Source organism: Hypanus sabinus, chromosome 30 (assembly GCF_030144855.1).
Source record: "Hypanus sabinus isolate sHypSab1 chromosome 30, sHypSab1.hap1, whole genome shotgun sequence".
NCBI lineage: Eukaryota > Metazoa > Chordata > Chondrichthyes > Myliobatiformes > Dasyatidae > Hypanus > Hypanus sabinus.
The window spans coordinates 35,320,619-35,343,913 of NC_082735.1; the positions used below are offsets into that span (position 1 = coordinate 35,320,619).

Here is a 23,295-nt window from a genome sequence, read left to right on the forward strand (position 1 = left end):
TGGAGGAATGTTTCAGACAATTGTAATATGATATCCAACAGATACTTTGTGTGTTGGCCATTGAAGGCAAACGTACCATACGTGTGCCTTGACTTCCCTTCCAAATCATTCCTAATGGGTTCATTTTAATTTTTAATTCAGACTTCAGATGTTTTAAATGATTGTGAATATCAGCAACATTCACAACAAGTTCTGATGGTTTTGAGAGATGGTCAGGCTCTATTCCAACCTTTTCTCCAACTTAGGTTCATCACTATGCTCCAGCTCCAGAACCTTAGGCACCTGAGCTGGATACCTGCTGGTCCAGCTTGTATGTGCAAGGAACATGAATGGTAAGACTGGGAAGCAGGATATGTCCAGCTTTAATTGGTCCATTATATTCTTTACAGTATACAAAGCATTCATAGAGCACCCCAAAGCATTGCTTATTGTCATCTTCAATTGGTTCAAAAAGGTGATTAGAATGCTCACTTGAATTGTTGAGAAAAACTTAACAACCTGTTCATTTGGTTGCATCACGGCCTGGTATGGAAACACCAAGCCCTCGAACAAAAAATCTTACAAAAAGTAGTAGATTGCCCAGGCCATCACGGGTAAAGCCCTCAGACTATTGAGCACATCTACATGGAGCATTGTCACAGGGAAGTAGCAACCACATCACCAGGTTCAGGAAAACTTATTACCCCTCATCCATCAGGCTCTTGAACCAAAGAGGATAATTTCACTCATATTCACTTGCCTCATCACTGAACTTCTCCCACAGCTAAATGACTGACTTTCAAGGACTCTTCATCTCATGTATTTATTGCTTATTTTTATTTATTTATTATTATTTTTAGTTATTTTTATATTTCCACAATTTGTCTTTTGCATGTTAGTTTTGCCCAGCTGGTGTGATTGTTAATTGATTCTAATATGGTTATTATTCTATTATGAATTTACTGAGTATGCCTGCAAGAAAATGAATCTCAGGGCTGTATATGGTGATATTTATGTACTTGGATAATAAATTTACTTTGAATTTGGTAAATATTTAGAAATGTGCGATAGCTATGCCTACTTAAAGTTGCTGTTTCCATTAGTTTTCTTCCGTTAAGGCAGATAAGTTCAAGCAGAAAGATTGTGATTCAGTGTTAGTTTAATTTTACTTTTTTTTAGAGCTATGCCATAGAGTAGTTTTTTCCAGTCCTTTGAGCTACACCAATCCCAGCCACCCAGATTTAACCCTAACCTAATCATTGGGCAATTTACAATGACCAATTAACCTACCTAGGATGTAACCAGGAAGTTAGACGGGAGAGATCCAGTGGATGTAGTGTACCTCGATTTTCAGAAGGCATTTGATAAGGTCCCACATTAGAAGATTGGTGAGTAAAATCAAAGCTCAGGGCATCGGGGGAAAGGCATTGACATGGTTAGAAAACTGGTTGGCAGATTGAAAGCAAAGGGTAGCGGTGAATGGGTGTTTCTCGGAATGGCAGGTGGTGACTAGTGGGGTGCCACAGGGCTTGGTATTGGGACCACAGCTGTTTACCATTTGCGTTAACGATTTGGATGAAGGCATAAAAAATAACAGTAAATTTGCTGATGATACTAAGCTGGGTGGCAGTGTGACATGTGATGAGGATGTTAGGAGAATTCAGGGTGACTTGGATAGGCTGGGTGAGTGGGCAGATACTTGGCAGATGGCGTTTAATGTGAATGAGTGTGAGGTTATCCACTTTGGGAGTAAGAACAGGAAGGCAGATTATTATCTGAACGGTGTAGAGTTGAGTAAGGGAGAAATACAAAGAGATCTCGGAGTCCTTGTTCATCAGTCACTGAAGGTGAATGAGCAAGTGCAGCAGTCAGTGAAGAAGGCTAATGGAATGTTGGCCTTTATTACAAAGGGAATTGAGTACAAGAGCAAGGAAATCCTCTTGCATTTGTACAGAGCCCTGGTGAGACCACACCTGGAGTATTGTGTACAGTTTTGGTCTCCAGGGTTAAGGAAGGACATCCTGGCTGTAGAGGAAGTGCAGCGTAGATTCACAAGGTTAATTCCTGGGATGTCTGGACTGTCTTGCGCAGAGAGGTTAGAGGGACTGGGCTTGTACACGCTGGAATTAAGGAGATTGAGAGGGGATCTGATTGAAACATATAAGATTATTAAGGGATTGGACAAGATAGAGGCAGGAAATATGTTCCAGATGCTGGGAGAGTCCAGTACCAGAGGGCATGGTTTGAGAATAAGGGGTAGGTCATTTAGGACAGAGTTAAGGAAAAACTTCTTCTCCCAGAGAATTGTGGGGGTCTGGAATCACTGCCTCAGAAGGTAGTGGAGGCCAATTCTCTGGATGCTTTCAAGAAGGAGCTAGATAGGTATCTTATGGATAGGGGAATCAAGGGATATGGAGACAAGGCAGGAACAGGGTATTGATAGTAATTGATCGGCCATGATCTCAAAATGGCCGTGCAGGCTCGAAGGGCTGAATGGTCTACTTCTGCACCTATTGTCTATTGTCTAATGCATCATTAGACTGTGGGAAGAAACTGGAGGACCTGGAGAAAACCCACACGATCCACAGGGAGGACGTACAGAGACTCCTTATAGAGGGTACCAGGATTGAACTCCAATACCCCAAGCTGTAATAGTGTCACACTAAGCACTATGCTACCGCGGTGCCCCAAACTTGCAAAGGGGACAGATTTTGTACTGTGGAGAGAACGATAATGGCTGTTGGTAGTGTGAGAATGAAATGGAGTTTGATAACAATACTTAATTAATTGTATTTTGAGAACAGGAACTTTAGAGATTGACGAGATGCAATTTGTTAGGCACTACCTGTCTATGGCAAGTACTTTGTGAAATGAGTAGGCTCTGACAATACATTCTACATGTTCTGAATTTACTGAACAAAATTGGCAGTGAAGTGTCGTCACTGAGCAATTGCTGGGAAATGGTGAGGGCGTTACCCTTTTCTGATTGCAGTATTTATAAACAACAGTATGGTTTAATATGGCATTGATGGTCACAGTGATTACATACAGTTTCAGTGGGACTGGATTAACCATGAAGACATTAGAGATATCTCTACATAAATTGAGCAAATGATATTTTCCTAGTGTAGACTTCATTTTGTGTTCAATTCTTTGTCCTCAGCAATGCATTACACCAGTGCAGAAGAAGGAGACTGGCAAAGCGTTGAGCAGCTGACCAAGAAACTGGCTGAAGTGAGGCAGCTGGGCAGAGATATTGATGAGTTGCGAACAATGATATCCGACCGATATGCTCAGGATATGGGTGACAACTGTATCACACAGTGAACGTATGCAGTTGGTTGCTGGGAAGGTGGGTGGGTCCACTCCATTGGGTCTTAAAATCTGTCCAAAAAAATGCCTTCATTGAAGTTAATTCAAGAAACTATTTCACAAGCTTGCTACATTGGCACTTTCTTGTAACTTGCAACAGAGATGATGTCATCACAGTTGTGCAACTTGCACCTTTAGGGTGTTAGACAGCAGCATTCTTTCGCATGCTACCATTGTGATTGTATTCTCGCTGCAGAGGAAAAGTGCATGTTCACCTGCCTTGTGAACTGTCGTCCTCTTCCAAATGAAAATAACAATATTTCTGGTAACCTGCAAAGCAGCTGAAGCTTTGAGAATCAGACTGCAGATGCCTGAAACCCGAAAGTGTTGGAAGTTATCTGGTCAGATGTCATCTGTTACAGATCAATAATCTTTGTCAGCACTACATTGTTGATTCTTTCCCTTTCCATAGTTGCTGCCCAACATATTTCCAGCAATGTTTCATAAATATTTCTAATGCCAGTTCCAGTTCAAATGAACTTCTGTCAGCTAAACTTCAAGTTTGTAGTCAAAATAAAATTCTAAGGATGGGAATTGATGAACACTTCTCAGTGAGCAGCCAAGTCTGTTTTGGAAGAGAAGAGATTTTGTTGACTAAATTTAGAAGTAGATATAGCCTTATATTGATGAACTTTTGGATGAGAAGGCTTTTAAGGAATGAGTTACTTTTAACAGCAAAAATTAAAGCACAGTCCAGAGGAAGAAATGTAATTAATAAACACATTTATTAAAGCATTTTCTGTTTTTACACCCAGATATTACTGTGTGATATTGTTGCTATCTCTCTGTAATTTTATGCCTCATTACTGGTGGTATGTGTTTACTTTGGTGTAATTGGACAGGAATGTGTGTGTGTGTAATTCTTCTGGTCCACACCACCTCGGCAGAGTTAATCTCTATTAATTTTAAATCTTGTTCTGTTTTTTATTGGTAAATATTGCACTCAAAATGAATCCTCTTCCAGACCGAGAAATGGACATTGTCACACTGGGAACTGATACATGTGCAGATTTCTCCCCTCCTGTTGATTTATGCCAATCTGATTTTCCCTTCCACTGTGAATCTATCAGATGATCCAAATGCAAGTTGGAAGCATTAAGAATTGAATTGCAACTACACAATCAAAACTAAAACCTCACATGCAGGAAAATGTTGAATAAATGAATTAAGCGGACTGTTAAGTTTTCAGGCCTTTCTTGAAATCTCAAAAGTGGAGTGTATTGAAGTGGCCCTGGGTATGTTAAATGCACATTTGAAACTGCACTCTGTTCGAGTTAACTGTGACAAAAATGATTTTGTATTTAACTTTGAATAACGTGAACCTAGGGTCTGATCAAGAAGCATTGTTGAACAGTTACCTGTAGAAGATCCTTACTTTGGGCAATGCTTTAATAGTAACAAACTGAAAGATTTTCAGTCCGAGTTTCTCAGGGTGTTGCTGTCAAATATGGACAGAGAAGCTTGTTTTCCGTCCATTTCCTGCGTTTGTGGATTGAAAAGCCTCATCTGTAAATAACGTAATATTAATGATTTGCTATATTTATCTAAGTCCCATCAGTGATTCACTTTGTCCAGTGGTCTGTGAATAAAAGCTTTCCTTTGTATAATATTTGATGCAAAATTAGACTGTTTCTGAACTTCTACCAGACTATGAAACTTTGTGTTTTTTCATACTGAAAAATATAAAGATGCAAAGATGTAGGGAATAATTTATGTCTAATATAACTGGAAAGTGCCCTGCAAATTGAGCCATAGCTCGGGATATTTCATCTGATAAAATGCAGGTTTAATTGTGATAGTCAAATTCACACCATCTCCTTTGCCTTGAAATCACATCCGTTTATACTGATTTTAACTTTTTCTATGTTTATAATGCCAAGAGTTATTTATAAATTTAATACATTATGTTTGTATTTGCAAATAAAATTTATATTTTACTGGCTGAACCTGTGGTAACTTGAATTTGTCATTAGCTTACATTATTTCAGGTATCAAAATTCCTTATGGAAACAAGATTATATACTCAACCTAAGTTCCCAATTTGCTGCTTTCTGTTGCCCTCAATGGTGTCTTTTCCCAAGAGAAGATGAGGGCCAAGTTCTTCCAAGGCTTAATTTTGTTGACACATTTTACACTTTCCAATTGACTGACTCCTTGCCCAACAATACTTTTGATTTATTTGTATTCGGAGTGCTGCATGTTTTCCTCCCTCCCAAATTTACGCCTCATGGATACCTCTTGCACATGGCTTGTGCCCTACTCTGTAGTTTGGTGTGATGTTGTTTTGATTGTGCTTTGTGAAGCATGTTGATGCACATTTACTGTGTAAATTCAAGTAATTGTCATCAGAACTACAATATACTTGTCTAAGATGCAGGTGTTGCATCATAAAATGAGAGAAGAAATTAAATTCTAACCATTTATAGATGAATTTCAGAAAAAGGAAATTAGTTTTCACAGTGCCTCTAGAGTTAATGAAATAAGGACACGATTGAACACCAAGCCTAATTTAGTACTGTATAGGCTATATTTGAGAATGTTAATTTGAGAAGTTCCTTGTGCGTTTCAGCTATTCTGTTCTGAGTTTGGGTGGCTGTGCATACGAAGTCAGTTGCAAAGTTGTGTCCATTGCAGAAATCTGGGGTGAACAATCATTTAGTATTCAGTTGATCTGTTACCATGCACAGATAACTGTGAATACAAGATGGTGTGATGCAGATCAGGTGGGGTTCAATTGTTTGATGTGCAGCTCTCTACATTTCACAGAGCAAAACACCAAGGACAAAATAACCCAAAAAGCATAATATTTATAGGAATAGAAACAGGTTTACATTGTGTTTTAAAATCAAAAAACTGCACATATTGAAAATCTGAAATATATTTACCTTTTTGAGTAAATAGTCCAGGTCATTTGCTTCTTCATGATGTTCCATATTTATTGTACTTTATTTTAGAAATGCAAATGAGCTGTCTAATCTCTTGGATAACAATTACAAAGAACCAACGGCTCCAGGTAATTTTAAAACATGCCTTGCTCATGGACTGTTTGACTTACTCCCATCAGGGAAAGGGCTACGTAGCATCCATACCAAGACCACCAGACTCAAAATCAGTTACTTTTCCCAAGCAGTAAGGCTGATGAACCTCTGCCCAATAACCCACCACGACCTTATTATTGCCCGTCAGTCACCTTATGTAGCCTGGTGTCACTTTATGGACATACTGTACAATCAATCTATACATTTAAACTACAGCATCTTATGTATTTATTGTGCATTTTTAAAATAATGATTGTATTTTTTTATCTTTTGTGTGTTTTGTGCTGCATCGGATCCAGAGTAACAATTACTTTGTTCTCCTTGCACTTGTGTACTGGAAATGATTTTTAAATGTTGAATAGAATTTATTAGATATTTCTTTGTCCCTGAATTGACCTGGCAGTGTTTAGTGTGGAGCGTACAGAAAGCTTTACCCTTATCTAACACATGGTTAATCAGGCCTGTGGGTGTTTGATGGGCAGAATGCCCAAAGTAAAATGTTTACCCAGAAAACAATTGGTATTTAACTGAGTATATATATTTGATCTGATCCATTGTTCACCGTCCCGTCCCCCCACATACACACTACTTTATACTGCAAACACCCTCGTATTTTTATTGAAGATGGAAAGTTGAAGCAACGAATGTAAATATGGTATTGCAGTATCACTGAAACTAACAAGAACTGTTATTTTTCCATTTAAAGACGGTCCCTGAACTTCCTGACGCGATGAATGGAAGGTTTTCCTATTGGCCGTGATAAATCACATGGCAAGGCTCCGCTTGGAAGTTAGTGCCTGTGTAGATGTGTATGTGAGAGAGAGACGGAGTATCAGCAGCGAAATGAGTATAAGAGTGTATTACACAACCGTTGCCGGCTCCAGGGAGGTGAGTGTGCAGCAGAATGGGGAGCGGAGAAGGAAGGAATGGAAAGAAGCAATGGCGGTGTAAAGATGCTGAAATGACTATTGTTAGGAGGAACGGTGAGGATGGAGAAAGTGACACACCCGGTGAAGGATCTGCAGAAAGTGGCCAAGGAACCCCGGGCAACGGGTTTCCGTAACCGAGCAAGATCCCGCACCACTTTAGTTATTGTGTAGTCTGGTTTGATTAAAGCAGTCGCCACTCTCATTTACCAAAAGAATTTTCGAAATCCCTTTACTGTAATTGAGCTGCGAGTTTTGCCCCCACGCCGCCCCACCCCACCAATCTCTTCCATTCATATAGACACCATCTGTTCTCTTGACATCCGATTCTTCCCGTCTCCCGTTCCACCATTGTAACTCCGTCTGCAGCACTTATATATGACTTGTTCTTCCTTTGCCTTTTTAAAAAAAATCTTTGACGTTGCTCCATCTCCCCTCGTCTCAGAAAGAAAACAAAATTGGTGCAACAAATGTATCGCGAGGATTAGACTGAGGGTTGTTCTGTTACAAATATAACACGTCGACTAAACCTGCAAATGAAATGCAAATTCCCTGGAAAGATGAGTAAATTTGAACTAATCAGGTTTATTAATGCGCTTTATTTGGATTTCAGGTTTGATGCTCAGGTTTTTTTTTAAAGTAAATTTTGTAAACTGTTCCACGGTCCAGTTAAAAGGACTCCTGTTTAATAAGTAAATTGAGAAGGAAATTGACATTAATCCAGGTTTGGCAAAGCCTTTGTTTCAAGATGTATTTTGTAGACCCAGTCTTATCAACGGTGAGTGTGATAGTCATCATGAGTGCGGTTATGCCTACTTAAAATATTTAGTTTTCATCTGTTTAAAAGCAATCTTTGAAAATATTAAGTTGTGCACATTCAGCTCTAATTTATATCTATATTTGCAGTTTTACTGTGCATGCCTTTAATATGTCTTTTAAAAATCGTGGCTCATTAATGCAGTGTAAAACAAGACTTGATAACAAATCGCTTAAGGAAATATTTAGATGAATGATTTTTTTAAAAAATCTTGATCAAACAGTTAAGTTTTAAACGAGAACTTTGTGTGTATGGGAAGAGGGGATGGTGCAGGAGTAGCAGAAAAATATAGTGAAGGAATTCGAGAGCTAGAGACTCCAAACTGCTAAAGGAAAGGTTGTGCTGGTGATGCGACAATGGAAATCGATGAGCGTAAGATTTGAATGGGAGCAGAAGGCTCCTGTGATACAGGTAAGACCATGGAAGCATGAGAATTTGCTGTATGGCTGGGATCTTGTGCGAGTCAGTATGCACAATGGTGATCGTGACCTGCCATTTTAGTTCCAATGTATCTCAGCTTTCGAAAACATACTGAAATCTCTAGTTACATTACATGAGGGTTGAATCTGCCAAATATACAAAACGTAAGTAGAGACATGAAGTTAAGACACAAGAAAGGGTTGTAAAGGTCAGGGTTCCTTTTTTAAAAGACAGCTAAAATATTAACATTATGTAATTGTCCACTTAGTATAGATGCCATAAGACATAGGAGCAGAATTAGGCCATTTGGCCAATCAAATTTGCTCCACCTTTGTATCATGGCTGGCTTCCATAGCCACCTGTGGTAATGAATTCTGCAGATTTGCCTGCCTCTGGCTAAGAAATTCCTCTTCATCTCTGTTGTAAATTATGTCCTTCTATTTTGAGGTTGTTCCCGCTGGTACTAGACTCCCCCATCAAAGGAAGTATCCTTTTTACATCCACTCTTCGACATTTGATAGTTTTCAGTTAGATTCCACCCCAATTCTTCTAAATTTCAGCAAATACAGGACCAAAGTCATCAATTGCTGCAAATTATCCTTTAGGGAATCCTGTGCGAGGACTCCCAAATCCCTTTACACCTCAAATTTTTAAATTTTCTCCCTGTTTAGAAAATAATTATTCCTTCTATCAAAGTGCATGACACTTCTGGACACTATTCCATCTGGCACCTTTTTGCCCATTCTCCTCATCTAAGACCTGCAGCCTCTCTGCTTTTTTAACACTACATGCCCCTCCACCTATCTTCGTATTATCCCTAAGCTTGCTCACCAAGCCGTCAATTTCATCATCCAAATCATTGACATACAACATAAAAAGAATCAATCCCAATGCAGACCCCTGTGGAACATCACTAGTCACTGGCAACCAGATCAGAAAAGGATCCCTCTATTCCTACTTTTTGCTTCCTGCCAATCAGCCAATCCTAGTATTCATGCTCGTATTTTCCCATAATACCCTAGGTCTTGTTTAGTAGCCCCATGTGTGACATCTTCTAAGGATCCAAGTACACAACATCCACCGATTATCCTTTATCATTATTTGTTACTTCAAAGAATTCCAACAGTTTTGTCAGGCAAGATTTTCCTTTAAGGAAACCATGGGATTTTGGCTTATTTTGTCAGGTGCTTCCAAGTACCAAAAACCATATCCTTAACAATCTACTTCAACATCTTCCAACCACTGAGGTCAGGCTAACCCACCTGTAATTTCTTTTATTCTACCTCCCTCCCTTCATGAATAGTGGAGCGACATTTGCAGTTTTCCAGTCCTCTGGAGCCATGCCAGACTCTATTGATTATTGAAAGATCATTACTGATTCCTCCACAATCTCTTCAGCTAACTATTTTAGAACCCTGGGGTGTAGTACATCAGGTTCAGGTGACTTATCTACCTTAAGACCTTTTAGTTTCCCAAGCACCATTTCCCTTGTAATAACAACTGCACTCACTTCTGCCCCTTGACATTCTTGTACTTCCGGCATACTACTAGTGTCTTCGGCAGTGAAGACTGATGCAAAATACTTAATCAGTTCATCCGCCATTTCCTTGCTTCCCATCTCATTCCCCTCCAACCCCTAATAATCTGGGTAGTGATTTCTTGTGGGGAGAATTACAGAACATTTATGTGTGGTAATGAACGTTAAACAGGAAATTTGAATGAAATTGAGTTACGTGTTGAGTGGTATGAATATCAAACTTACAGATTAGAGGAAGTTAGGAAGAGTCTTGCTGAGTATGAGGTAGGAGGAAAGTGTGTGAGTAGGCCCATGTGATAGCCTGGAAGGACCATCTGCGTCAAATTATCCATTTCTGTGTTGTACCTTAATTCATTCAATATCTATACCAATGTAAACGTCAGCTACATAGGTTTACCATAGAAAAGTGGAATTGCTACTTGTGCTTAGATTGTGTCCGTCGCCTTTCTTTCATGAGTCACGTTGCATCTCAACTTTGTTAAAATATCATCTCTCCTGGTTAGGATTTCTTGGCAATGCTGATTTAGTGCTATCCTGAGGAACTGCTACTCAATCGATAAGGAGCAGAAATGAAGAGCAATATTCATGAATCCTAAGCACAGATCAGAAATGGAAAAATCAATCCTGGTATATAAAAAAACACTTAGCCTGACCTTGAGCTCTCCCTCTGAAAATGTTTTCCAATGCACCCCCTGCACCCTATGCACCCTATTTCCACAGCCCTCAAATAGTTTTCTATTTAATTCCCTTCTAGATGATAGTATTGACTTTGCTTTTATCACTTTTGGGCTATTCAGCAGGATCATTACAACATCTTGTCTCCCATTTGGTTTTTAATCTGACAATTATCTTAAATCTGTATACTTTGTTTCTGAATCTTGCACTGGAAGCAATTCCTCTTTATCAGAAGGCCTTATAATTATGTGCATTTCCATTCCTATTTTCAAACAACCCGTATAGTGGTCCATCACGTCCCATTTAATCTTTGCTAGCCCCTCTAGTTTATAAAACAATGCTACAATGAATAAGACAGTCATTAACAAGTAATTGTTTCCATGTAACACAGTTCAGATTTGCAAGCATTGCTATCATCAGGTGCTGTGCATGAATGGTGTGATGTACATCTTTTTCACCCTCTTGGTCATCTGATATCCCTCTGTTTCTATCCCTTCCCATCTTTAGCTTCTGGCAAACTGCAAACAAATATATAAACAATAAAGGATGCCAGCAGGAATGAAACTTGCTTCATGCCACAGACTCAGCGGCATCAAGTCCAAATGTGTAGTTCTTACTTATAGAGTCAAAGACATAGTGTGGTAGAGAGTGAGTGCTGTGTGGGCTCTTCAAGTGGCTGAAAGGCTTGCATTATTCATACCAGCCATTCATCCTAACACCAACTCCTTACTAATAGAGAAGCTATAGTGTTGAAAGCAAACTGTGCATGGGAACGTCCAGACCCAGCAGTCACTCGGGCTCCAGTTAATGGTTGGATTGTTTGTCCTTTTTGTCTGCATGCACCTTATTATTTGTTAAATTATTTTTGCTAATATTACTGTGTGAGTTATATGTACTGTGTTGGTCCATTGGAATATGTTTCATTTGGCAGGATACATGTGTAGAGTTGAAAGACAATAAACTGAACTTGAATTTCATCCAGGAACTGCCCTTTGGAAACATTGGGATAGATGTCATTGTATTTACAATAACCTATGAAGACTTGCTTTTAGATTAAATACTTTGGTTTTCATTTAAAACGAAGCATTTAAATAACTTCAATGTATGCCATAATGTTGCTCAACGCCTGTTGAAAATATTCCTGGTAAGTAGTCTCTTGGAGGCCTGATCTCCAATTGACACCTAAAGCTCAGGTTCAGCTCAAAAACCACTCTGGACATGACTGTTTCCTGGCCTCCTGGAGCCGACGTAATGAATGGGCAAAGCTGCTTTATAAGACAGATTAGTTCTGGCCAAGGACGTGCTGAGCCTTCCACACACTGTTCCTGACCCATCCAAACCCGAGTTCACTCAACATCTGTTGCCAATTAATATCCTCAACTCCAGCTGAAAAACACTTTCCTGGATGAGTATTGTTATGATGGAATTGCAGGCCAGGAATAATTTGGATTGTGAAAACTGGAAGTCCCATCAGATTAGATTTTTAATCAATTTATGAATCTTAATCAGAAGAATATCATGAGGTTTTTTTTTTGGATTGTCATTAAAATCCAACCAATATATTCATATACATCTATTGTCTTCAAAGTATACTCCATTCACACTTTACCCCTCTCACTTACAGAACTCCAACTAACAGACTCAGTAGCATTTGAACCTTTTATGGACCTTGTATCTGTGACAGCACTTAGACTGATGATGTCCACTCTGACTCTGCTGCAGAAAGCTCCTTCTGATGGGGCTCGGGGCTCAGGCAGGAGTTGATACATTTCATCACAACCTTCTCAAGGCACTTAATCACGTGGATGTCAGTGCTACTAGATGATAGTCATTAGGCATCTTACCATGTTCTTCTTAGGCACCGGTATAATTGAAGCCTGCTTGAAGTAGGTGGATTCCTCAGACTGCTGAAGCAAGAAGTTAAAGATAATTAGTGAACACTCCAGTCTTTAGTACTCGGGCAAGTACCCCATCTGGCCAGCTGATTTCCGTGGGCTCCCCCTCCTGAAGGATGTTCTCACAGGGCTGTCAGGGTCTGTGGGAGTTTGTGAAGAACAAAGCGAGCATAAAAGGCATTGAACTTGTCCATGAGTGAAGCCTTGTTGCACATCCTTGCCCATCTCCAGTTCCACAACTTTAACTGCACATATAACTTTTTGAGCTATTTTTGCTGCTCTAACTCTGGCCTGCCTCTCATACCAATGAGAGCCATGCCTTCAGCTTCCAAGGATCTGAAGTTGAGGCTTTCCCTACCTAAACCAGTCCTTGAGCACCTTCTGCTCAAGTTTCTTTGATTCAGTGTTAAATAATGTTGCAACAAGGGAAGCCTACTGTTGTTAACCTGCACTAGTATAAACAAGCTCTCAGCCCCACATCAATGTATTTAACTTGCATTTAATTATGTTGGGTGGCAGGGTGGAACTGCGTCTCTACCAAAGGAGATGTAAGCACTCCTTTCTGCTAACCTGCAGGTCACCCCTGGGCAAAGGTGTAGCACCTGCTTGGCCCCCCCTATAAGGGTCACATGAAACCATGGGAGCAGGTGATGGATGGTCGTATGAGCAGTAGTTACATATCGCAAGTCATAATTATGCGACCACTGGCGTCAGACAGACAATCTCAGAAGGGTATTGATAATGGCTGGGGTCGCCTGACTTGTAAAGACACTATCCAGAAGAAGGCAATAGCAAACCGCTTCTGTAGAAACATTTGCCAAGAACAGTCATGGTCATGGATAGACCATGAATGCCTACGTCATATGACATAGCATATAACAAACAATTTTATGATGGAATCTAGGAGCCACAGGGGGGAAAAGGCATAAGTGAATGTTATCTTAAAAATATGGGAAGAAGGTATGAAGCATGTAGGAATTTTGTGAATTAAATGTGCACATGTCGTGACATTTCAGTGTGATGCTTACCCAAGTATTAAGTTAGCTGAGTTCATTGGCCTTGTAACCCTGAGTATTTTATTAAAGATAAATAATCACTGAAGTTAAAATTTGCATTAAATGCGTCACTGCAGATCACCCTCCCCACATCTCCAGCTTGACACAAGCCAGATGGGTTCTACAGGTTCTGTTACTTCTTTCTCAATTTTCACTGAGCACGGATGTTTGATGCAATAATATTTAAAAAGCTGAAGATGATCAGCTAAGCTTGTTTTTTGTAGATGGGCTCATGTACCATGGGCTAAGGTGGTTCCCCCTTCTGCACATTCCTCAGTATGTCTCTCTGGTTAGTACATACAGCACTCCCGCCACCTAAGATCAATCTGACAGCTGGGGATTGTGACCATCCAGCGAGATTTAAGGTGGACATTTGTACCCAGGGTTCCACCCAGCTTCATTTGTTCAATCCTTTTAGAGAAAAGCTAGAAGTCAGTGGAACCTTGAGAACTGAGGCAGAAAGCAGCTGATTAGGGGAATCTGACCAAAACCAAAAGGAACAAGAGTCCTGTACCCAGTTGTTGTGAAGGAATGGGGAAGGAACAAAGTTAGTCGGAGAGCAGGTTCAGTGATGATGGGCTTGGAGGCAAAAAGGGATTGAAAGGGTTGGACGGTTTTATTTAGGAGCTGGGAAGCAAACAGATCCAAGGATGGGATGTTGTGGAGAACAGGATATGAGGGAACACCAGCATATGCATGGAGAAGGATGAAATTACTACAGTATTGTGGAAAAGGTCTTAGGCAGGGAGCAGGGAATCGTGGTAGGAAATGTGGAAGGGAGCAGAAAGCACCAGAGAGTCATTCTGTAATGATCAATAAACCAATTGTTGAGAATCCAACAGTGACCTTGCCTAGTGTCTCAGGGCTGGGTGTGTCTACACCTGTGCCACCTTCCACCCCTGACACCTGCTCGTCCCTCGCCATTCCCAACATTCTTTGCTCTTGCCAGATTACAAACTCGCTCTCCAATCTATATTGACAAATAAGTTCTGTGTAAAACTCATAGGTACCCTAGCTATATATATGTGCCTAAAGCTTTTACATAGTACTGTGGTTCTGGGGGATTCTTGGGGGGGAGAGGGAGTTGGAGTGAGATGACAAGCTACTGTTGGAGAATTGAAGAACAGTACAGGCCCTTCAGCCCATGATGCTGTGCCAGCCTCATAACCTACTCCAAAATTGATCTGCTTTCCTCCCACGTAGCCCTCCATTTTTCTATCATCCATGTATGACGTTTTACTGAAGTGAAATCTTACAGGATTTGCCAGCTGCCAACAGTGGGGTGGGGGTTGTGGGGAGAGGAGAGCACTATGATGATTGATATTTTGTTGTTACTTTGCTCAATCGATTGCAGGTGAAATCCCAGCAGTCCGAGGTGGCACGTGTCTTGGACAGTAAAGGCATCCAGTATGAAATGATTGACATTGCACAGAATAACTCTTTGAAGGAGGAAATGAGGAGCAAGTCAGGAAACCCCAGCGCTCTGCCTCCTCAGATCTTCAATGGGGACCAACATTGTGGGGTAAGGCTGGGGTCTGTGGGGTGCTGGATGGCACAGTTGGCTCCGCTGTCAATCACCAGTCCCCAGAACCCTGACATAAGGGTCTTTCTCCCACTGCTGCCTGCCTGTAAGGAGTTTGTACGTTCTCCCCGTGACTGCGCGAGTTTCCTCCGGGTGTTCCAGTTTCCTCCCACAGTCCAAAGACATACCAGTTGTTTGGTTAATTGCTCATTGTAAATTGTCCTGTGATTTAGCTAGGATTAAATTGGCGGGGGGTGGGGGGATGTTGCTGGGTGGCATGGTTCAAAAGAACTATTCCATGCTGAATCTCAATAAATAAATTTACTCCCTTCGGAGCTGATTCTTTGGGTGGAGTTCAATAAATCTCATTGGCTGAAAATTCAAAAGAAAACTGCAGATGTGGGAAATCTAAGATTAAAACTTCTTTAGAAACTTTAAGTTGGGCTGTGTCTCTGGAAAGAGGAAACCTCATCAGGTTTCCTCAGCGAGCCCAGTGACTAACAGAGTTGCAGGTGTTCCCCTGGATGTCGATATGAATATTTTGAAGTGGGTCATTTGCATTGGGATGGAGATTGGGGGGGTGTATGTGGATGGAGGGGAGTGGGGTTTTGGGGCTGTTTGGAGTGCAGGAGAAAAGACATTTAGAAGCCTTGGTGGATAGTGTCTGGTACGTTTATGTGGGGAGCAGGGAGTCGGGTGTGTTTGTGTATAGAAATAGAGGTGAACAGCAGGGCTGGTGTGCAGAGGGCAGAATTAAGTGGGCTACAGAGGTTGGAGTGGTGATCAGAAGTCTCTGTAGTGGGTTTCTTTAAGTATAATTTGCATGGAACATTTATTACAGGGTAAGTTCAGATGTGGGTGTGAGGTGGTGAACGTGTATACAGGATAGATACATCCCAAAGTAGTAGTAGTATTCTAAAGGAAAGATGACACATCTGCAGTTGACAAGGAAAGTCACAGTCAACATAAAAACAAAGGGCATATAATGGAGTAAAAATTAGTGGGGTTAGACAATTGGGAAATTTTTAAAAACCAACATAAGGCAACCTAAAATGCCGTAGGAAGGAAATGATGAAATATGGAGATAAGCTAGTCAATAATATCAAAGAGGACACCAAAAATTTCTTCATATATGTAAAAAAAAGTAAAAGAAAGCCAAGAGTAGATACTGAACCACTGGAAAATGATGCTGGAGAGGTAGTAATGGCGGATGAACTAAATAGGTATTTTGCATCAGTCTTCACCATTGGAGGCACTAGCAATATGCTGGAAGTTCGAGAGTGTCATGGGGCAGAAGTGAGTGCAGTTGCTATTACTAGAGAGAAGGTGCTTGGGGAAACTGAAAGGTCTGAAGTCACCTGGTATGAAAGGATACAGGAGAAGGTAGCAGGATGGAACATTGAGAGGGTAGTGGATTAGCCATGATGAAATGGTGGAGCAAACTCAGTGGGCCAAATAGCCTAATTCTAGTGATACGTCTTATAAGTATGTTTTCAGACAAACTCTTACCCAGGCTAATAAAGGATGAAAAAATAGTTGTTTTTCCAGAGTTGTTGCAAAGAGCTTCTTAATTCTTGAGAAATGGGTTGCTCAGGGGGCAGAACAGTGTAGAGAGTTAATCTGAGTCATGGCTCATACGACAATGCTGGAACAATCAAGACAGTAATGAGCAAAAGTTGGAATAAGAAGGCTTTGGAATCTGATGGTCAGAGAGTTCAAGGAATTTCTGGAGAATTGGTGGGGGGGTGAGAGCATGAGTCATCGAAAGGGGATGGAACTATGCTGGACATTAAGATTACTTAGTGTTGGGAGGTGGAGAAAAGCAGGCCAGGAAATTATTTGGGGAGAGGAGTTGGAAATTGGAGTGGGGTGGGGGGTGTGTACGAATGGGTGATGTGGTAATCTATTCCCAGCCTGAGACGGAGGACCACATTTAATCAATGGACTCTTGCTCCCCTCCAGGGTTATGAAGATTTTGTGGAAGCTGTGGAGACAAGTGATGTGCGGAAGTTTCTGAAGCTTGACTAAATTCCCTCCGCGCCAGATTGACGAAGAGCAGAGTGCAGAGCCAACCCTGATACAACTCTCACACCCCATGTGCAATCCCAATCATCCAGCGGTTTTAGAACCACCCATAAACAGTAACGGCTCCATGCTTGCTCACCGTTTGCTCCTTCATTGGAAGCATGTTGCCAATTCTGCATTCCATAGTTATTCTTCAACTACTAATGAGTTAAGCCTAGTTACTCCACAGCTGCATTAACAACTTGCCATTCCTTCAGGGTAAGGGGTACGATGCAAAATTAAATGGGGTGGGTGTTGAGTGACTCACTATCTAGGGGGGAGAGAGAGCAGCTGGGATTTGGAAGAGGACCAATTGTGAAATTCAGCTCCCTCTCTCCAGGCATTTGGGATGGGAGGGTGAGTGAATAGGACACAGTCTGAGTCCTGAACTGGTGTTTGGGACTGGGAGCAAACCTGAGATGGGGGCAGTTGCTGATGAAAAGTAATGTTCTTGGCTGGGGAGTAAGAAAGGTATGTGCAATCCTTGGCTGGAGGGTCATAAGCTAGTGGAAAGATGTTTTTTTGTAGTAGTGGGGTGTGCCTCAGTAAATAAACTTTATTGAGGCTGCTCCATGTGCTCATTCTTAAATGTCTATTGTTTATTGTAATCCCTGGGACGTTATGTCATTGAGACTCAAAACTCTTCCTGTGATAACGAGTTTGCAGGAGTCAGTGGAATTTGGAAAGGTGGCTTATTTTCGGTCGAGTTTGTGAGGTAATGGGTCATTGGAATAACCTTTGCTCTGGTGTGCTGATAGACCCTCCACCCCTCCAGCTGGTGCAAGTACTCTTGTCCATTGGGTTTGGCATCCTGTTCTGTCAGTTGTGTCCCAGGAGAAGGCTCTGCATTTTACACCCACAGACTGCGAAGATTCCACTCCCTGCTGCAGCCTCTCCGATGCTCTGAGAAACAAGTTTGCAATTATTAAGGGAATGTCTGCAAGGATGCACAGCAGCTGTTACAGAAACGCTTCACATCCATTGCAAGGCCTATGTGCTCACACCCTTGTTCTTTTTCCTTGGCTCTATTTTCTCTTTTATCTCCTCTTCACAGCTCTCTCCTTTTCGCTATTCCAACCTGGACCAAGTAGGTTTTCTGCCAAAATATTAAATAATGTCTTCCAGGAAGATATGAAATGTTTTGAATTCTCCAACTGTGTCTGGCTGTATTTCCCTCCCATTCTTTGAGTGTTTGCCTTCTGAAAGGAACCGCGCGGAACTCGGTGGGGTTTGGACTTGTGAGGGAAAGGACGAGAGTTGAAAGGTGCCACCACTTGGTCCACGGGAGCAGATGGGTTGACAAACGTCATCACCACTGAATTTGACCCTACTACAACCTGCAAAGTCAAAGGAGTGAGTGGACTCAAGGTAGGGAGGTGGGTCTAGTTTAAGGTTTTATTTCCTGCCTGTGTCCCAGTGGCTGGAAGGAAAGGGATCCTTTCTGCCAGGAGGAAAGTGAAGTCAAGTTCAAATTTATTGTCAAGCTGAATACATTGCATGCAAAAGCCCACAAGAATTGGCTTTTTGCAGCAGGTGTCCCTTGCCAAATTGGAGATCTGACTGCTGCTCTGGAAACCAGCCGTGGGTGGGATAATGTAGCACACGGGTTGAGGCCGGTGTAGCCACTGGGCATGCGATTAGGTGGCCACGCCACTTTCAGAAAACTGGTAGCGTGCACACAATGCTGGAGGAACTCAGCAGGCCAGGTAGCAGCTATGGAAAAGTACACAGTCAAGTTTCAGGCCAAAAACTTACATCAGGAGTGAGAAGGAAGGGGGCAAGAGACAAAAATAAAAAGGCGGGAGAAGGAGGCTAGCTTGGAAGGTGAGAGGTGAAGCCAGGTGGGAAAGGTCAAGGGCTGGAAAAGAAGGAATCTGCTGGCAGAGTGAAGTGGACATTAGGAGGAAGAGGGGTCCCGGGGAAGTAATTAGCAGGCGGGAAGAGGAAAAAGATCAGCGTGGGGAGTGGAAGCATTGCTTCTCTTTCTGGGCAGAATGTTTTTTTATATATGTATAAGCAATTCTTTCAAAATTAAAGCCAGATATTTGGCGCGTGTCCCGTTTGGTCAGTAGGCCAACTGTTCAATGTAAAATAAAGTACGAAAGAAGTGATCTTTTGGGGAGTTGAGCAACACACAAATTCATGAGCTGAGGGAAATGTATCTGCCGATCTACAGCACGCATTTATGTTTCTCCGGTAACTCAAAGCTGGCAGATAATTTACACGGCACCTCTCCAATGATGCAAGCGGTTCGTAAATGGATAAAGGGTTAATGACAGTATTTGTTTTGCTGTCTGTGCAGCGTACAGAAACGGGAACGGCAGAAACCAGCGTGCTTTTGTGACCCAGATGCGGCATCAGCAGAGAAAGTTTGTCCCTTGAGTGTTTTGTTTTAACTTGCTGGCCGCAGTGCGAGGACGTGAAGCAGCTGCGGTGTAAGGGCGTGTGCCCGCAAAGCTCCGACGTCCGTAAGCTAATCTGTTCAGTACGGGGATGGGGACTCGTTAATCAGCACACGTAAAGTTTAAATCTATCGTTTGGTTTACAACCCGGATCTCCTGTGGACGAAAGTTTGTGCTTCTAGCACTGTTTATAAATCAGACTAGCAGCAGGATAGAGTTGGTTAGAATCTATAAGCTCTTGAACAGATACAGAATATGGTGCAAAGCAGTTGGCAGATCAGGCGTCATCTGAGGAACCGTGTTAGCATTTCAGGTCAACCCCTTCGTAAGAACCGAGAAAGATGCTCATTCCTCCCTTCATAGATGCTGATCGACCTGCTGCCAGCTTACCATGTTTCCGTTTTTATTTAATATTTTTCTTCTGATATTGGCGCCAGGGTGGAAGAGTGCAGTTCAAATGAAGGGTCTCGGCTTGAAACGTCGACTGTTTACCCCGCTCCGTAGATGCTGCCTGCCCTGCTGAGTTCCTCTAGCATTTTGTGTGTGTTGCTCAAGTATGCACTGTTCCCACCCGGGGCTCCGTCTGCAGTGAGCGTGACAAAATGTGCAAGAGGAAGTTGGCAAGTGCAGTCTTTATGAAGGGTCTGGGCCGAAACTTCGACTGTTTAAATCCTGTTATAGATGCATCCCTACCATCTGAGGCGCTCCAACATGCTCAAGGTTAAGGTTCAAAGTAAATTCAGTAGCGAATTACATATATGTCACCATATACTTTCCTGAGATTAATTTTCTTGCAGGCATTCAGAATAAATACAAACAATGAAAAACCATATACAGCAAAGATGGAGAAAACAACCAGAGAGCAAAAGATAACAAACTGTAAATAAAAACAAAACAAGACAAAAAATAATAAATACTTTAAATAAGCAATAAATATTGAGAACGTGAGGTGAAATGTCCTTGAAAGTGAGTCTGTAGGTTGTGGGAACAGTTCAGTGATGGGGTGTGTGAAGCTGAGAGAAGTTATACCCTCTAGTTTAAGAGCCTGGTGGTTGAGAGGTAACAATGGCTCCTGAACTTGGTGGTGTGGGTTCTGAGGCTCCTGTACCACGTTCCTGATGGCAACAGTGAGAAGAGAGCATAACCTGGATGGTGGGATCCTCGACGATGGATGCTGCTTTCCAGTGACAGTGCTCGATGAAGGGCTTTACCTGTATCCAATACTTCTTTTGGGTGTGCTGTTCAAGAGCATTGGTGTTCCCATACCAAGCCGTGATACAATTGGTCACTTTACTCATCACTGCACATCTACACAAGTTTGTTAAAATTTTAGATGACATGCCAAATCTTAACAGACAGACGTACTTTATTGTTCCCGAGGGAAACTGGGTTTTGTTACAGTTGCATCAATCAAGAATAGTGTAGAAATTTCCAGGAAATTCAAGGTGCTGCTGTGCCTTCTTTGTAATGGCACTTACAGAACCTCTAATATACTGCACAGGAATTTAAAGTTATGGACCCTTTTCACCTCTGATCCCCTGGTGAGGACTGGCTCATGAACCACCAGTTTCTTCCCTGTGGAGTCAATAATCATCTCATTGGTTTTGCTGACATTGAAAAATCTGGCAGAGTGGTGTCACAACAATGTCTCACTCAGTTTCCCCGCTATATGCTGATCTGTCACCACCTTTGATTTGGTCAACAGCAGTGATGTAGTTTGGAAACTCAGCTATGGCATTAGAGCATATGACTTTAGTTTCATAGTTATAAGTATAAAGTGCCTAGAGCAGGGGGCTAAGAACACAGCCTTGTAGTGCACCGGTGCAATGGTGATTGGGGAAGTGATGTTGATGTCAGTGTGAATAGACTGGAGTTTACAAGGGAGGAAATCAAGGATCCAGTTGGACAAGGAGGTATAGAAGCCTAGGTCCTGGAGCTTATTGATTAGTTGTGAGGGATAATAGATTTGAATGTAGAGCTAAAGTCAATGAAGAGCATCCTGATTTATGCACCTTCACTGTCTAGATGTTCCAGGGTTGAGTGAAAAACCAATGAAATGGCATCTGCTGTGGACCTGTTGTGATGCTAGGCAACTTGATGCAGGTCCAAGTTGCTCCTCATGCTTCATCACCAACCTCTTAAAAGTAGTTCATCAAGGTGAACGGGAGTGCCACCGGACACTAGTCATTGGGGCAGGTTACCACAGTCTTCTTAGGCACTGTTATAATTGAAGCCTGCTTAAAACAGGTAGGTACCTCAGACCATCAAAGCAATAGGTTGAAGGGCCATCAGGGACTGTGGGAATTCGTGAAGTTGTCTCCATGTTTTTCTCGGTCAAAGTGAGCATAGAAGGCATTGAGCTCATTAAGGAGCAAAACCGTGTTGTCACACATGTTGCTTGGATTTATTTTGAAGGAGGTGATTAACATTCAAACCCTGCCACAGCTATCAAGCATCCTTCTGGGATTCAAATTTGGACTGGAATTGCCACTTCACATGTGAGATGGCTTTCCGGATATTGTACCTGGACCTATTGTATTTTGCTTGGTCACCAAACCTGAACACCCCTGATTTGGCCCTCAGCAGACAGTAGATCTCTTGGTTCATCTAGAGCTTCTGGTTGGGGAAGACTCCAAATGATTTTGTGGGGACGCTCTAGTCCATGACCAACTTCATAAAGTTGTATTTGGTCAGATTCTCTGATGAGTCCTTGATTATGCTCTAGTCCATTGACTCGAAGCAGTCCCATAACCTCTGCCTCCCATGACCAGCTTTTTGTTCTCTTTATTTCTTGCTCTTCAGCCTCTGTATGCGGGTAGAAAGAGGACAGTGAGATGATCAGGTTTCTTGAAATACATTCTAGGGACATAACAGTAGACATTCCTTATGATGGTGGAGCAGTGGGGGAAGTGTGTTGGATCCCTGCTGCGGCAGGTGATACGTTTTTAGTAATTGGGCAGAGATTTCTTCAAGCAAGTTAGATTGAAGTCCTCAGCAATGACTTGAAAGGCTGTTTCTTGTTTGCTAATTACAGCACTCAATACATTGAGTGTTGCATTTGGTGCTACCTAAGCTGGTCAGTATCATGGAGGAGAGCAGACAATACTTAATCATTAGATGTTCCAGGGTGGGAGAACACGAGTTCAACAAGACTGCTACAAATGAGCACCATGAAGAGCTCATCATGAAACACATTTGGTCCTCTTCAAATTGGAAGGCCATTCACTCTGGTGGATTGAGAAGCCCTCAAGTCTGACTGCTGTATCTCACTTTTCCAGAGTGAGCCAAGTCTCCATGAAATAAAAAATACCACAATCCCTCATTTCCCTCTGATGCAGTATTCTCACCCTTAGGTCCTCAATCTTGTTCTCCAATGACTGCACATTTGCTAAATAGATACCAGGCAGAGGAAGTTTTGCACTCCAGTCTGGCTTAGAGTCATTCTCTCCTTTCTCTTTTCCGACCATGGAGATCATGAAGCTTGAACTTCAAAGGAAATGTTATTATCAGTGTGCATGTATGTTACCATATACAACCCTGAGATTCATTTTCCTGTGGGCAAATCTATGCAATAGTAACTGTAAGAGTATCAA

At 41.8% G+C, this 23,295-nt stretch overlaps 3 protein-coding genes across 12 annotated transcripts in view; 2 read left to right on the forward strand and 1 right to left on the reverse strand.

Moving 5' to 3' along the window:
- cep85 (centrosomal protein 85) overlaps positions 1-5,283 on the forward strand; it is a 132,714-nt gene extending 127,431 nt beyond the window's left edge. For 3 of the 4 annotated variants that reach the window (XM_059954688.1, XM_059954690.1, XM_059954689.1), the window contains one exon: positions 3,143-5,283. In XM_059954688.1, coding sequence (XP_059810671.1) covers positions 3,143-3,306 — 164 coding nt within the window. In that variant the 3' untranslated portion in view covers positions 3,307-5,283. The remainder of the gene's footprint in view (positions 1-3,142) is intronic. The other variant, XR_009508713.1, reaches the window with a different exon arrangement.
- Positions 1-23,295, reverse strand: part of ubxn11 (UBX domain protein 11) — a 187,688-nt gene that overhangs the window by 73,707 nt on the left and 90,686 nt on the right. For 2 of the 7 annotated variants that reach the window (XM_059954703.1, XM_059954701.1), the window contains one exon: positions 12,609-12,671. In XM_059954703.1, coding sequence (XP_059810686.1) covers positions 12,609-12,671 — 63 coding nt within the window. Of the gene's footprint in view, positions 1-7,284; positions 10,682-10,797; positions 12,672-23,295 lie in introns of those variants that run through there. The other 5 variants (XM_059954700.1, XM_059954699.1, XR_009508715.1 and 2 more) reach the window with 5 other exon arrangements.
- On the forward strand, positions 7,128-18,454 carry LOC132383563 (SH3 domain-binding glutamic acid-rich-like protein 3). Its single transcript, XM_059954705.1, has 3 exons — positions 7,128-7,277; positions 15,069-15,236; positions 17,199-18,454. The coding sequence occupies exons 1-3, from the start codon at positions 7,158-7,160 to the stop codon at positions 17,262-17,264; spliced, it is 354 nt and encodes a 117-aa protein (XP_059810688.1). The 5' UTR covers positions 7,128-7,157; the 3' UTR covers positions 17,265-18,454.